Source organism: Equus asinus, chromosome 10 (genome assembly GCF_041296235.1).
Source record: "Equus asinus isolate D_3611 breed Donkey chromosome 10, EquAss-T2T_v2, whole genome shotgun sequence".
Lineage (NCBI taxonomy): Eukaryota > Metazoa > Chordata > Mammalia > Perissodactyla > Equidae > Equus > Equus asinus.
The window spans coordinates 43,532,218-43,546,159 of NC_091799.1; the positions used below are offsets into that span (position 1 = coordinate 43,532,218).

The 13,942-nt window shown below is 53.3% G+C and overlaps 1 protein-coding gene across 2 annotated transcripts in view; it reads right to left on the reverse strand.

The window, feature by feature from the left end:
- COL15A1 (collagen type XV alpha 1 chain) overlaps nt 1–13,942 on the reverse strand; it is a 102,206-nt gene that overhangs the window by 14,462 nt on the left and 73,802 nt on the right. For both annotated transcript variants that reach the window (XM_014859723.3, XM_070519132.1), the window contains exons 23-32: nt 12,548–12,610; nt 10,091–10,159; nt 9,946–9,981; nt 7,283–7,336; nt 7,122–7,181; nt 5,579–5,647; nt 5,425–5,466; nt 2,849–2,894; nt 500–580; nt 16–65 (exon numbers count right to left, since the gene is read on the reverse strand). In XM_014859723.3, coding sequence (XP_014715209.3) covers nt 16–65; nt 500–580; nt 2,849–2,894; nt 5,425–5,466; nt 5,579–5,647; nt 7,122–7,181; nt 7,283–7,336; nt 9,946–9,981; nt 10,091–10,159; nt 12,548–12,610 — 570 coding nt within the window. The remainder of the gene's footprint in view (nt 1–15; nt 66–499; nt 581–2,848; nt 2,895–5,424; nt 5,467–5,578; nt 5,648–7,121; nt 7,182–7,282; nt 7,337–9,945; nt 9,982–10,090; nt 10,160–12,547; nt 12,611–13,942) is intronic.

The window sequence follows — 13,942 nt, forward strand, 5'->3', positions numbered from 1 at the left end:
TAGAGAAATACTCACCTTCAAGCTGTTCAGAAAATGTCTCAGGTAGGCTGGATCTACTGGAGGGCCTGAAAAAGAAACACTTTGTAAAATTCACAGTCATAACCTCAGAAATTTAAAATAAAAGTTGGCAACCAAGTCAGCAACCATGATTATTTCCTAGCGGAAGTGCCCCTGCCTTGGTTTAGCTAGCAGAAAGGGCCCTGGGCTTGGAGGCAGAACCCACTCCTGGTCCAGGCCCCGAAACCCAGACACTGTGGATCCCAGGCACATCCCCGGCCCTCTGTGGGCCTCGTTTTGGATGTGAAGCATGAACAATTGGAACTTCCGGGCTCTCCTGACGATGCTGCATCCTGGGCGCTCACTGCCCGTGACTGGGTCTCTCTAGAGCTCCGTGGAGCTCGCAGTCGAGGTCATAATGTAACCGGTCTTACTTTCCGGCTCTGTTGGATTTCTCAGGAACAAAAATCAAAGGCAAGACCCAGAACAGGAATTGGAATACCTGGTGGTCCCTGGGCCCCCTGGTCGCCTTTTTCTCCTTTTGAGCCAGGAAGACCCCAGGATCCTTTCTCTCCTTTAACACCTGCCACCAAACACATACACATTTAAAAAAAAGTTAGTATAAAATCACCTTCATTCCATATAAAACATTTCTGAGACACGTTTTCAAACTGAGCCCCTTTAGCAAAGTGCACTCGACAAACAAAGGCCTATCAGGAAGTCACAGGGTGGAAAATCCCTGCTAAACGGTGGCGAGGGCAGAGGCAGATGCGCAGACAAGTCCTGACCTTGAAAAGCTCGGTCTCATTGGAGAGACAGACCCAGCGAAGGGCAATGAGAGGCAGGATGGAGTAAGCCTCTCAGATACCAGCAGTGTGTGGTGGGAGCCCAGCAGAGGCTCCGGTTACTCTCTCTTGGCTGGCTTCATGCACGTAGCCTGAGGCTCAACACCAAGTCAAGCTTCTGGTCCCATCTCAACTACGCCTGTGCAGCACGGTGTGCAAGGCGCAGAGAGGAACCTGCCAGGAGTGCCCGCAGACGACAAATAAGGGGGCTAAGTGTTCACTTACAAAGCTGGAAGAACCCCATTGTGCAGCACCCCCACCTCCCCACAGGACTTGTGAGGAGCACTTTCGGCAGAAACGGCATTACGGCACATCTGCTCTCCTAGCTCTTTATATGGGAAAGGGGCACGGAGGGAGGGAGCCTTCTGGGAGTCCAGTGTTTGGGAAGGGAAGTGACCCCCTTTCCCCACCTCGATGGGTGGGGTGGACACTAGATCTTTGAATTCCTGGTTCCCAAGAGGTACAAGAGACCAGCGACCAGCGCTCGAGCCTGGAGATGGGGGCACTCAGTGCAGACGAGGTTGGGGGTTCAGGCTTCTGCAACGTGGGAGAAGGAATGGGCGTATCAGAGGCATGATGCTGAGAGATGCAATTGTACCTGGCGAGGCCTCACCGTCACTGGGGAGCATGTGGAGCCAGGACTTGGACGGGGGGTCAAGGGGCCTCCACTCACCCACAGGGAAACTACAGACCATGCCCAGAGAACAGGATACTGAGCTCACGTGGCTGCTCGCCTGGAGCAGGAGTAACCACCCACAAGTAAGTGGGAGGACAAAGGCTCACAGAGGTTGTCTCATCCAGAAGAATCTGTTCCCTCTGCTTTCCCCCAGAGAGGCCCACAGGGAAGGAACCGCTGGGGATGTGAGAAAGCAAATCCAGCTGTTCCCCCTCTCCCGAAGGTCCACCTTGCACCAGGAGAAGGGAGAGCCTTGAACTGGATCTGAGCATGCAGTGTGAGAACAGCCTGGACTTTGTAACCAAAAGCGATGAGAAAACCCACCCATGGGGCCAGATATCATGAGGGAGAACCACCCCTTGGCCGGCCGGGGGTGACAGAGCCAAGCCAGGAGTCAGTATTGGAAAAAAGAAGACCCTCCCCTGTGGAAACTACAAGTGTTCAGACTCTTCAATCTAAAGGGGAAAAATGGCGTGACAGGGTGAGTGGGGGCGGGGGACCAGAGCAGGCTCCTGTCTCCCGGCCTATGCCCCTCTGATGTGTGGAAGATAGGCTCCTGCAGAATGTGCTGAGCAAACTCACTAATCAAAAACCCAAAGCCAGTGCCTCTCACACTTTCTGTGCACACACTTCAGCCGGGAGCTCGTTAAAAAGCAGCTTCTGATTCAGGTCTGCACTGGGTCTGAGATTCCGCATTTCTAACAAGCTTCCGGGAGATGCTGATGCCGCTGGCCCAGGAACGCTCTTACGCAGAAGTCTCCTGAGCTCCCATGGCCCTCCCCTGCATTAGCTCATTACATCATAACGATTTTTTAAATAGTTCCACGTAACAGAGTGTAAGGACCTGGGTGGCAGGAACAGAGTAGGATTCATCTTTCTCAGCCCAGCGCACAGGACAGCACTAAGCAAGGTGAAGGAACCAGAGGATGCTTCATGAAAAAACTGACAAATGAACAGACAAAGTCAGTTCTTCCTGATACCTACAAGGATGAGCCAAGATCTGCTAGCTAGGAGGTTCGGCTAACATCAAGCAATGGGGGCACTGAGCCTGAGCCCCTCCACCTCGTCTACACTGTGCGCCACCATCTCCAGGCTTGCGAGCACTGGATCTCTCACACCTCTTGGGAAACAGAAATTCAAAGATCTACAGAGGTGCCTAGTCTCACAGCCTTGGCTCAGCTTCCATCGCTCCCGCCACACAGAGTGAGACCTTCCTGACCACCTAGTCTATGGTACGCCCAGCACTGGGCAAATAGAAACCACTTTCTGCAGAGTCACAAGGCTCAGGAAACGTCCCAGAGAAACATAAGGTGAAGAAGGGAGTGTGTACCATGAAAGGTGATGAGTTCTGAATTCCCAGGATGAGTGGTACCAACCTGGAGAGAGAGAAAGGCAAGGTCACACATTGCAAACATGTTCAGGTGTGCACGTAGCCACTATCCCCTGTCCGGGGGGGTGGGGGGGAGCTTGTGGCAGGAGGGGCAATGTCATGGAGTCAAGTCTTCCTTTAGTTCTGGAGTCCCCAAAAGCCCTGAGCTCTCCAGCAGCCCTCAGCACACAAGCATTCCAGGCCCTCAATTGGGGAGCCTGTCTGTAGCTGGGCAGAGTGGACAAACCGAGGCCTCTTAGCTGAATAGCTCTGCAAAGGGGAAGCCCAAAGCTTTAAGACAACCAATCGTGGCAGTGTTGGCTTGGTCAACCATGAGCATCCTCACCTCCTTTCTTATCAATTAAGACTGATTCAGGTGAAAAGTCAAGCACCTGAGCCAGTAACGTATCCAGCCATGAGGCTGAGTCAACTGTTAGCTTTGCTACTGTATATAATCAAGGATGAGCATAATCAAGAGGAGCTGGTGGTAGTGGTAATTAATAAGGGGGGGTATCATTAGATTGGGGCACTATTTTGGACTCCCCATTAAGTGCCAGGGGTCTGGAGTCCAAGCTGTTCAAGATAATATTCCTTCCAAGTTCATTCCCAGATTCCTGCATTTCTTTATCTATTAAAACAGAGCCACCAGTGACTCTGCTTTTAATAATGCATCTTCACCTTTTCCCAGATGATATGTGGGATCCAAATGAACCCTCTGGGGCCAGGATCTTCCTATGCTTTTGGGTGGAGGGTCTCAAGATGCTGAAGGGGTCAGCAAGAGAAGATGGGAGACGGGGATGGGAATGGTCCAGGAGAAACATTTCTAAGTTAAGGATGAAGGCTGCAGCGCCAAGCTGGTCTTTTGCAGCTATGCTGATAAGGTCCCTCCACTCCAGGCATGAGCTGTAAATTGTTACAGTGCTAGAAAGGGGCTGAAATAAGAAGGGGCTTATGAAATGCTGGATGTAAGAGGAAGCATTTGTTTTTCAAGTGTCCATTTTGAGAGCCAGCCAAGACATGTCCATGCCCCGGTCCCTGTGGTGTCCAGCTAGGCAACGTGAAATCAAAAACCCACCAAAAATGCTCTGAGCTCATCTTTGGCTTCTTTTAAGTAAACTCATGAGCCCTAAAGGCCATGGCTACTGCAGAGGGTCCTAGCACAGCTCATGGTAAGTGCAGCAGCACTTTCAGGACCCTCTCAAGTTTGTCAAGAGCTGTCCCCTGATGCCTAAAATCGCGTTAGCTGGGAGCTTCCGGCACTGACTCACGGTGGGACCTAGGGGGGCCCTGTGCCTCTCGGGGCTGCAGTATCTCCTTCTGTACGATAAGGAGGGGGATGCAGCCATCTCGCAGAGGGGTCCTCCGGCACTATTTTCTGTTTCCCTTCGGGCCATCGACATCAGCATGACCCAGGTTGCTGTTGTCCTCACGTAGATCTGGGAGCCAGCAGGCCCGTGGTCCCGTCACACAGGTGGGTCCTGTCCTCTGCCTTCCAGGGCCTGGAGGCCCTGGGCCGCAGGGTGCCTCAAAGTTCAGACGTGACAGATGTCTAGGCACATGCTCAGCCAAACTGCGTCACTTTAAAGCCTCTGACCCAAGCCTCATCCCCCACTCCCCCAGAGGCATCAATTATGAACCCACTTCAAGGAATCTTTCTAAACTGTAATTTGCAAGCTCCTGAGAACAGAGGCCACGCCTGTCTAGTTCGCCCTGTGTCCCCAGGGCCCAGCAGAGTACTTGGCACTTGGTAAGTACTCAACAAATATTTGTTGAATGAATGAGACAACGATTATGCACAATTCTGTGACTAATGCCCGAGCACAGGGAGAGGGCCATCCTCCCCGGGTTTCCCCACAGAAAGAGGACACTTCTGATACAGAGGAGACCTCAGGGACAGTGTTACTGACTCGCTGGGCCACCGGGCACGTGCTTGACCCCTGGAGGTCACAAAGCCCCTCCCTGCTGCCCGGAGGCCAGGGGACTTGAAGGATGGTCTCAGCTCCACCAGTTGCGTGACCTTGGAACAGCAAACCTATCTGAGTCACAGCTTGCTTTCTCGGTATGAAGAGGGAGAGAACCCCTGCCTCTCGGGGTCGTGTGCTGGGCAGGAATAGACAACTGGGGAAGGACAGCACATAGTCAGTTTTGGGTTTTAGCCCAAATTTCCCAATGCAAAGAGCACTGGCTGGAATTGCTGGTTCTTCCCCATCTATATTTTTAAGGGGTCTATTCCCCCCTTATTATACTGCTCCAAGCACGAAGCTAATGTGGTTATGATAACAAAAGACACTGCTTTTTGGATTGTGTTAAAAGAAACACTCTGTCAGCATGCGCACCCTTAGAAGATCCAGCATGTTTCACTGCCATGGTGTGTTATCCAGAAGCTTCTAGTCACGGAAGGGTCTATGTGTAGGTGATAGAAGACACCAAGAGGACACTGACAGACAGAAGGGGCTCAAGACAAGCACTGATCGTCTTCTCTGAGTTGCCTTTTGTGCCAAACCTGCTCTTTAAGGTGGTGACTATATGCTACTTACTGGCGTTTTGCAGTGTGGCCGGATTGGTATTGGGAAGACAGCCTGTGGGAAATGACAAGAGATGAGAGGCCATCAGGACACCTGACTCCAGCTGAGGCCAGTCTGGGGCCCATTCCCCGCTCCCCACGAAGGTTCCCCCAACACCCCAACTCACTCCTTTGATGTTAATCACAGCTCCAGGGGGGCCAGGGGGGCCCGGAGGACCAGGTAAGCCAGGTGGGCCCTGAAGGGAGAAAGAGGGCCATTCCTGAGTTCCCACTGTTGTGAGCATGGAACGGCTACAGGATACGTCCCCCTGGGTCTGGGGACACCATGAGGAAACGAGGGTCCTCTAGAGCCAATTAGCTTCTCCCATGGGTGGCCAGTCCCTTCCACAGAACACGTCTACATCCGTGACCAGGCTGCATCTTCACAGTGACCCATGTGGGAGACAGCAAAGCAAGTACTACCCCTGATTTACAAACAGAGATAATGAGGCCCAGAGAGGCGGAGGGACCTGCTCAAGGTCACACAGCAACTTGCAGCAGAGAGTGGAACCCAGACTCTGACTCCCAGAGCAGTGCTCAGCCGGTACTGAGCCTACCACCTCTCTATCAGCGCACCCCTGGTGTGGAGGGGCGGGGAGGGGAGTCCTTCATGTGACAGGACCTGGGAGAGTGCCTCATAAATGCAAACATAAAAGCAAACTCTTGCCAGATAGCAGAGTGCTTTTCGAAGCCCGGCAGTCTGGCCTAACCCTGTGTAGTTTTCTCCCCCGAGCCCAGAGCCCTCACAGGACCTTGCAGCAGGAGGGCTGAGGCTCCAAGCGCAGGAATGAGGAGTGCAGCCACGTGGAAGCCGCGCTGACCGAACTAAGGGTAGGCATTGGGGGCTGCCCCGCGAGCAGCTCCAGCGGGCACCCCGAGTGTGAGCCAGCGCCCCTGCCTCCGTCAAACTGCCTTTCTGGGTCTCTGGTTATACAAAGTGGAGGTGGTGTGGTGCAGACAGAAGCGGCCAGACTTAGAGCTGCATTTGCATCTTAGCTTGGGGCCTATTGACTGGGTGACCTTTGGTGGTCACTTAACTTCTACAGGCCCCAGTTTCCTCTTGCACAAAACAAGGATCCCACAGAGTGCCACTCAGGATAGCTATCATGGAGACGGAAATCCTGTTCTTCAAGGCACTTTGTAGAGTGTCTGGCAAACAGCAGGTGCTCAATAAACACTGGCTTCCTTTTCTTCAACCCTGGACCCTGCTGATGCCCCGGCATCTGCCACCTTGGGAAGCCCTCCCTAAGCAGCTGGTCTGGCTTGGACACGCACTCCCAAACATCTGCTGAGACCCCAGTGATGTGCGAAATCGCTGGGACACGTGACGAGGGAAGACGGGATGTTATCCTGCAGTCTGAAGACGTGGGGTTTGAAGCCAGATTTCCTGAATACGCCCCGATTGCCTTGCCCCCCTCACCCCCCGCCCCCCAGGGTCGGGAGGGGGAAGCTTATGCCCCACCAAGGTGCCTCTGGTGGCAGGGACCCTCCGGAGAGCCAGCCGGAGGACAGGGCCAGGCTGGAGGATCTTTGGAAGTGGCAGTGGAGAAAGAGGAGGAACATTCCTGAACATTCCATCCCCCAGCCCTGCTCCCTGGACCCGGCACTCTCGTGGTCCTCTGGACACCGGCCGCGGGTGGTGCGGGGTTGGGGAGAGGGCGTGGCACTCACCGGCATCATGAGCCCTCGATCGCCTTTGGCGCCCTTGAGGCCATTCAGTCCCGGGCGACCCTGAAACCCACAGGAGACGCCTTAGTAAACCCACTGCCCGCCGGCCTGCCTGGCCCACCTGTCCTCCCCTCACATGCAATCTGAGGAACGCCAACACCTACGGGTCGTCCGGGAAGGCCAAATTCCCCTTTGTGTCCTGGCGGTCCTTTGGGTCCCTGGAGGCAAAACAAATACCAGATTGGAAAAGAACAGAAACTCAGAGGTCAGCGAGATGGGGGCCCCAGCCTTTGTGGGTCGTGGTGACAACGAAATACTGACAGGAGGAAGGAGTGCAAGGAGTCATTACGAAGAATCCACCTGCTGGCTCCTTGTCTCCTGGCTTCTCAGCTCTCAGCTGGAAGCACCTGCTCAATGCCTTACCACCCCACACCTCCTGCAGGCTCCAGCCCATCCCAGACTCTGGATCCAACTCTCCCAGCCAGACAGGGCTAACAAAGGAGAAGAGGTCAGCAGTTCAGGGCCTCAGCTCCCAGGCAGTGGGTGCTGGGCCAACTCAGAATATGGACCTTTGCTCCACATCTCATGTCCCAGGGCTCTGCACACCCCCCACTGGAATAATGCAGCCCTGCCTCTGCCCTCATGCCAGCCCAGCCTAATGACCTGCTCCAGGATTTGGTTCCTAGAGCCTAAGACCAGCATCTTGGTCTGGCACCCCAGTCCTCCAGAGGATTCCCTGACCACTGGGCCCTATTCATTCCAGGGCTGGCTTTCCGTGTCCACGTGCTTCCAGGGCCACCGACCTGTTCCAACCTCCTACAGGAACCCTCATGCCTTCTGGCATCCGGGATGCATACAATGCCCTAGCTCTTCCCAGAACAAGGTCCACCCTCAGCCTACACCTTCCCACTCCTGTGGCTGGGTCTGCCCTGTCTCCTGGTGGCGTGGGGCTGAGGGTGGGGAATGATGGCTTAAGCCTGGGCCCTCCAAGTCCCTTCTTCTTGCTGTCATTGACATATACAGCCATGCCCTGGAGAATGGCAAATAAAGACTGAGTTGATACAGGCTCTGGATGTAAACTACCCAGCCCATGTTACTCTTAGGGAAAGAAAAGCGAGAACAGGTAACAGGGCACAGGCCACTTGGTGGTATGGTCTAGTGCAGAGCTTCTCAAACGGCAATGTGCACAGGCATCATCGGGGACCTTGTCGAGATGCAGATCCAGTAGGTCTGGGGTAGGGCCTAAGCCTCTGCATTTCTAACAAGCTCCTAGGTGATGCTGACAATGCTGATCCACCGGCCGTGAGTCACAAGGCTCTAGTGAGTTTGTATGGAGTTTATTAGCTATATTAGTCATACTAGTCATGAGGGCCACAGCTAGCCCATATGGCATCTTTATGAAAATTAGAAGGAGGTGCCCCCTTACTGTCTGTGCTTGGCAAGCTGTGCACAGCCGAGCGTCAGTGGGAACACCCACCACGGCCATGTGCAGCAGCCCGCTGGCCACCACTAACAACTCTTGGCGTTACCCACGGCATTGGATGTTAGTAAGTGGTTACCCAGTGTTAATTCAAGACTCTCCCCCTCTGCCTTAGCCCTCAGCTCCCCCTCTCCAGGGCATCCAGTCTGCCTGACTGAAGGGACCAAAGGCCTCAGAAGGTCCTTTGAAGGATGCACCTTGGAGGTTATGGTCCACTCATCAAGGGTTGTGTCTTTTAGAGAAATGTGACGTCTTTTCTCCCAGGCCTGAGATCCAGCTTCACCCAAAAAACCCCCTGTTTCTCCAGCCCAAAACGTTCCAGAAGAATGACATTGTTTATTGGAGTCAGTGAGGCAAGGTGGGAAAAACCTGACAGGCTGGGTTCAAATCCCCCTGTGCCACTCACAAGCTGTGTGACACTGGCCAAGTTACTTCACCTCTTTGACCTCAGTTTGCTCGTCTATAAAATGGGGGTTCTGAGATCCACCTCTTAGGGCAGAGAGGATGAAAGGAGATGATCTGAGTGAAGCATCAGTAGGGCATCTGACCCACAGGGGATGTCCTACGCCTGAGTCCCCTTTGTTCTTCGGGGAGGAATAGATGACGGGGAAGTTCAGGGTTCAGCCCGGAGAGATCAGGCTTAAAAACTGTTCAGCAGCCCAAATGGGTTATAGACAGAGCAGGAGGCAGGATGGCCCTATCATATCATCAAGCACTAATTCAACACCCTCATGTACAGATGGGAAGACAGGGCCCAGAGAGAGGAGAGAACCTGCTCAGGAACTCACAGCCACTGAGCAGCAGACCCAGGGCCAGAATCCGAAAAGCCCAGAGAAACTCTCTGGGGTTCCTTTAGAGGGGTTCCCTGGGCAGTGGCAATCTGCAGCGGGCAGGACCTGCGGTGTCACCGTGGGTGCTTACCACCAGCTGGCTCTCCTCTCCTTCCTGGACATGCAGCTAAGCCACGTTTCTGAGCACCACCCCTAGACATGTGAGTTCTGGACAGCAGAATGTGCTAAAGTGATGGTCATCATCCTCGTTGGTCTCCCCTCACTCCCCAACCTCAGCCTGCCAGCTGGAAGATGCCAGTGTGGCCTGGAGTCCACCAGATGGCCAAGTCACAGGATGCAGGCATCCTGGGTCCCCGAGGCATTGCTTGGAGGGGAGACACCCAAACAATCACAGTGGACTCTGCAAGAGCGAGAACTCAGGTGCTACTGGCGAAATCACTGAGATGTTTCCTTAATTGCAGTTAGCCTACCCTAACATGCTCACATTTTGCCACATCCTTTTGAGTCAAAGTACGACAAACGCTTCAAACCCCAGCCCAGTCCCAGCTGGGCTTACCATTGGTCCCGGGGCTCCATGCGCTCCAGGTTCACCCTGAAACAGGAGATATGGACTTGTCACTCAGAGGAACACAGTTTGTGGCAGAAACAAAGATGGGACACCGAAGGAGATGTATGCTTTCAGAGTCTGGTGACATAATTACCTTCATCCCCCTCAGCCTTTCCAGAGGAACGTCCCCGGTCAGGATGGTGCCTGGCTCGCCCTTCTCGCCCTGCAATTCAGAGAACCTTTCAGTCAGGTGGGGCCTCCTCCTCACCCTCACCCAGAGGCTCACTAGGGCCTCTCGGTCCTACCACGAGGATTGCTCCTGCCTTCATCCCACCCTCCACCCCACGGTTCTCCATGACGTCCGGCTGGATGCTCCAGCAGCTTCCTAAGTGCCTGGAGGTCCTCTGGGCTGTTCCTTCCATGCACCATCAAGCAGCTCTCCGAAAGAATAGGCCTGCAAGTGCCTCCAGGGCTCCGAGTGCCAGCAGATGGACATCCTCACTCTCAGCCCTCCAGGAACCAGCCCCTACAGGGCCCTCCCCACCTCCCGCTCCGCAGCACCCTCCGGGAGCCTCTGGCTCCTGACATATCTGGTGGCTTGCTTTCCTAACAACTCGACTTGACTTCTGTTCCCACCAAGAAGCCTTATTCTTGTTAAAGCATCTGGAATTAGGAAAGAGATGAGAATATCAACTCTATGGGCCTCTCTCGACACAGGGGCCGTGTCTCCATGTGGAAATTCGCCTCCAAACTCCAGGCTCCTGTGCGAACACCTACTTCATCGGGGAGAGTTATCTCAGTTGTTGGGAATAGAGAGATGGGTAGACTGGTAGCAAGGACACAGGATCCAGCCCGAATCCTGTCCTCAGCAGAGCCATCTACTATTCCAGGATAGAAGATATGTGTCCAGAGAAAAGGTCAGGCAGAGGAACCTTCTGTATCACTCAGAGGTTTGGCCCCACCCTCCAGGGCTGGCGCCTGGGGTGCTGGGCTGGACCACCCTCAAGTCTCCCTTCAATGAGGGGCCAGAAGCAGCCAGGGTGGTGGTGCCAGAGCAAGCAGAGCAGCCTCTTCTCCTCATCCCCTAAGCCCACCCCTGATATGTGGATCTTACCACTCCGCTGGTGAGGAAAGGCAGTCCCGAGCACGCCAGCAGCAAGAAGCAAGCACAAAAGCATTAGAGGCAGAAAGAGAAAGCATGTTTGCCGCGAGGGCCGGAGCAGAGCCACCTGGGCACCACCCCAGTTTTCAAGGTGGCAAGGGATGAGGGGCAGGGATGGCACGCAGGGATGGCACACATGTCCCGCTAGATCCATCTGAGCTTGATACACAGGAAGAGAGCATTTAAAGCAAGAGCCACTCTTGCTTCAGCAGGCCTCCCCCCAAACCAGAGGTGCTGCTTGCCATAGGTCCATGGCAGCAAAAAGCATCCCAAGATGTTGCCTCTTGTGGCGCCAAACTTAGACTCCTTCGCCCAGCACACTGAACCCCCCCCCACCCTCTGGAATTGTGGTCCGACAGACACTGGAGCCTCTCTCCTCTTTCTTGGGGGCCAGTGTGGAATGGTGCGGGGAGGGAGAAAGAGAGCAGCCTAACACTTCCTCCTCTTGGAGACACACCCACCTTCCAACTCCCCAAGGCATGTGCAGGGGTTGTGTTCACTGGCTTTGCACACACCTCCATTACCGCAATGACTATGCTCTCTGTTGGCTCTCTGTGTGACTGTTCCTCCTATCTTATTTCTATACCCCTGGTGCCTAGTACAGGAAACTGGCTGGCATACCTGAGGGAATGGATATAAGATGAATGAGTACATAAAGGGATGGTAGAATACAGTAGTCCAATCCAGAGCCTCTGCAGTCTGTTTCTGGATGTCACTCTCCCCCGCATCTATAAAACCCACTGGGAAGTTAATTCCAAGAGGCAAATATGGGAGGGGACAAGGTCAGTTCAGTGGCCTGGGAGCTCTTAGGAAGTGCTCTCCATGCTAAACATTGACTCCAAAGATTTTGGGCCAAGACTGCCATCCAACTGCAGATGTCTCAACTCATAAGTTCTAAATATTAGCATTCATTGGATTCACTAATTATACATTCTTTCATCCCATAAATGTCTTCAGTGCCATTTGTGTACCAGGCCCAGTGCTAAGTAATGGAGGAACAGAAAAGAAACTGGGGTGCGGCCGCCCCAGGGAGCGCGCACCCTCATGCACTCTCACGGGGGTGCCCCAAGGCAGCAGATAAAGCATAGCACAGCATTCAGTTGGGTTGAGTTTTTTTCAAACTATGATGAAAATCAATTTCTCTCCCACAACCCACCTTCGCCCTGGAGGAAACCTGAGATTATAAAAGTTGACAGCTGGGGAGTGACTGCTCCTAGGGAGTTGCTTTGGGGCATGAAGAAAATACTCTAGAACCAGGCAGTGGTGACGGTTGCATAATCTTGTGAATATCCTAAAAATCACTGAATTTTACAATATAAAGGGGTGGGTTTTATGGTATGTGAATTATATCTGAAATTTTTTAAAAAAGGGAACAGCTACTTTTAGTCAATTTGAAATATTAGGTAAATTCCAGAGCACGATCTCACCAAATACCAGGGTCCCGCTCACCTGTTCTCCTTTTAGTCCTGGAAATCCAGGCACGCCAGTGTCACCTTTTGGTCCTCTAGGGCCCTGAAGAGAATCATTGGAGGGTATTTTTTTTGTTTGTTAAGATTAAAATGCTTTAACCAAAGGGAAATATTTTTTTCAAAAAGTAGAAAAGTAGAGAGTGCCATCCCTCCAGTGGTGGAAGTCACAATTAGCCACAATATTGCCTAACGTTAAGGGGTCCAGAAATGGAGGTCTGGTGGAAAGAGGACAGCACTGAGTGTCCGGAAGCCTGGAGGCCCCCACGCCTCTTTGGACTTGGGTTCCTCCAATGGGCTTTACTGGCCTGCTGCCTCTGCCTCTGCCTCTGGGTCGTCCGGGCCAACCTCCAACCACCTGCACCTCCAGCCTCCACCTCCTACAGCCTGCCTCCACCCACCACTCACCGTCCACGACTCCCACCCCTCCTGTGGCTCCCCACTACCTCTGGGGTAGGATGCAAACATCCCAGCCTGACACCCACACCCATCCCAGCCAGCCTCAGCACCACCTCTCCCACCGCCCGGCACATCACGTGGGCGAGCCTTTCCCCTTCCCCGCTCCATGCTGTCTGCTGCCTCTGCACTCCTGCTCCTGCTCACGCCATTCCCCATGCAGGAATACCCACCCACCCCTCTGCAGAGCGGAATCCTGCACACCCAGTCAGAGGTGACCTCTTCTCAACTCCACCAGACTTTTAATACCTGTGACAATGACCCACACAGCCAGACGTCTGCCCCCAAAAAGCGTTTCAACACTTGATTGCTATTTAGCTTTTCACAAGTCCCTGTCCCGTCTTCTGGGTTAAAGCAGTGGCCTTCAAATATTTGTTATTCTTATTTTTTAGCAGTGAAACTCTTTTCATTCCTTTTTTTCAAATAAAATCTTAAACAAAAGCCCAATATATAAAATATGTCAAATGGAGCGTCCCTGATGGGAGGTTGGTGGCCCGGATCCTGCCCTCTGGCCCCCTCCTCACTCCCTGAAGTGGCCCTGGAGGCTCCCTCAGGACACAGAACCACTCATTTAGAGGAAAATGCGTTCTGGAACATGCCACCGGTTTGCAGCAGCCAAGCTGGGGCTGGAGCTCAGAGGTCTGGCTTCTTCTCCTCCTAACTCAGAGGTCTCTGCGGCTGCCACTCTCACTTCTGTTTTTTAAGGTCTAGTTCACATGTATTTTTAGTGTCAACATAAGATATGCTCCTTTTAGAAAATGTAAAAGTTCAGAAAAGTATAAAGAAATAAGAAAAGAAATCACTTATAATTCCGCCATCAAGAATAAACGTCTATAGGGGCCGGTTCCATGGCTGAGTGGTTGAGTTCATGCGCTTTGCTTCAGCGGCCCAGGGTTTCGCCGGTTCGGATCCTGGGCGCGGA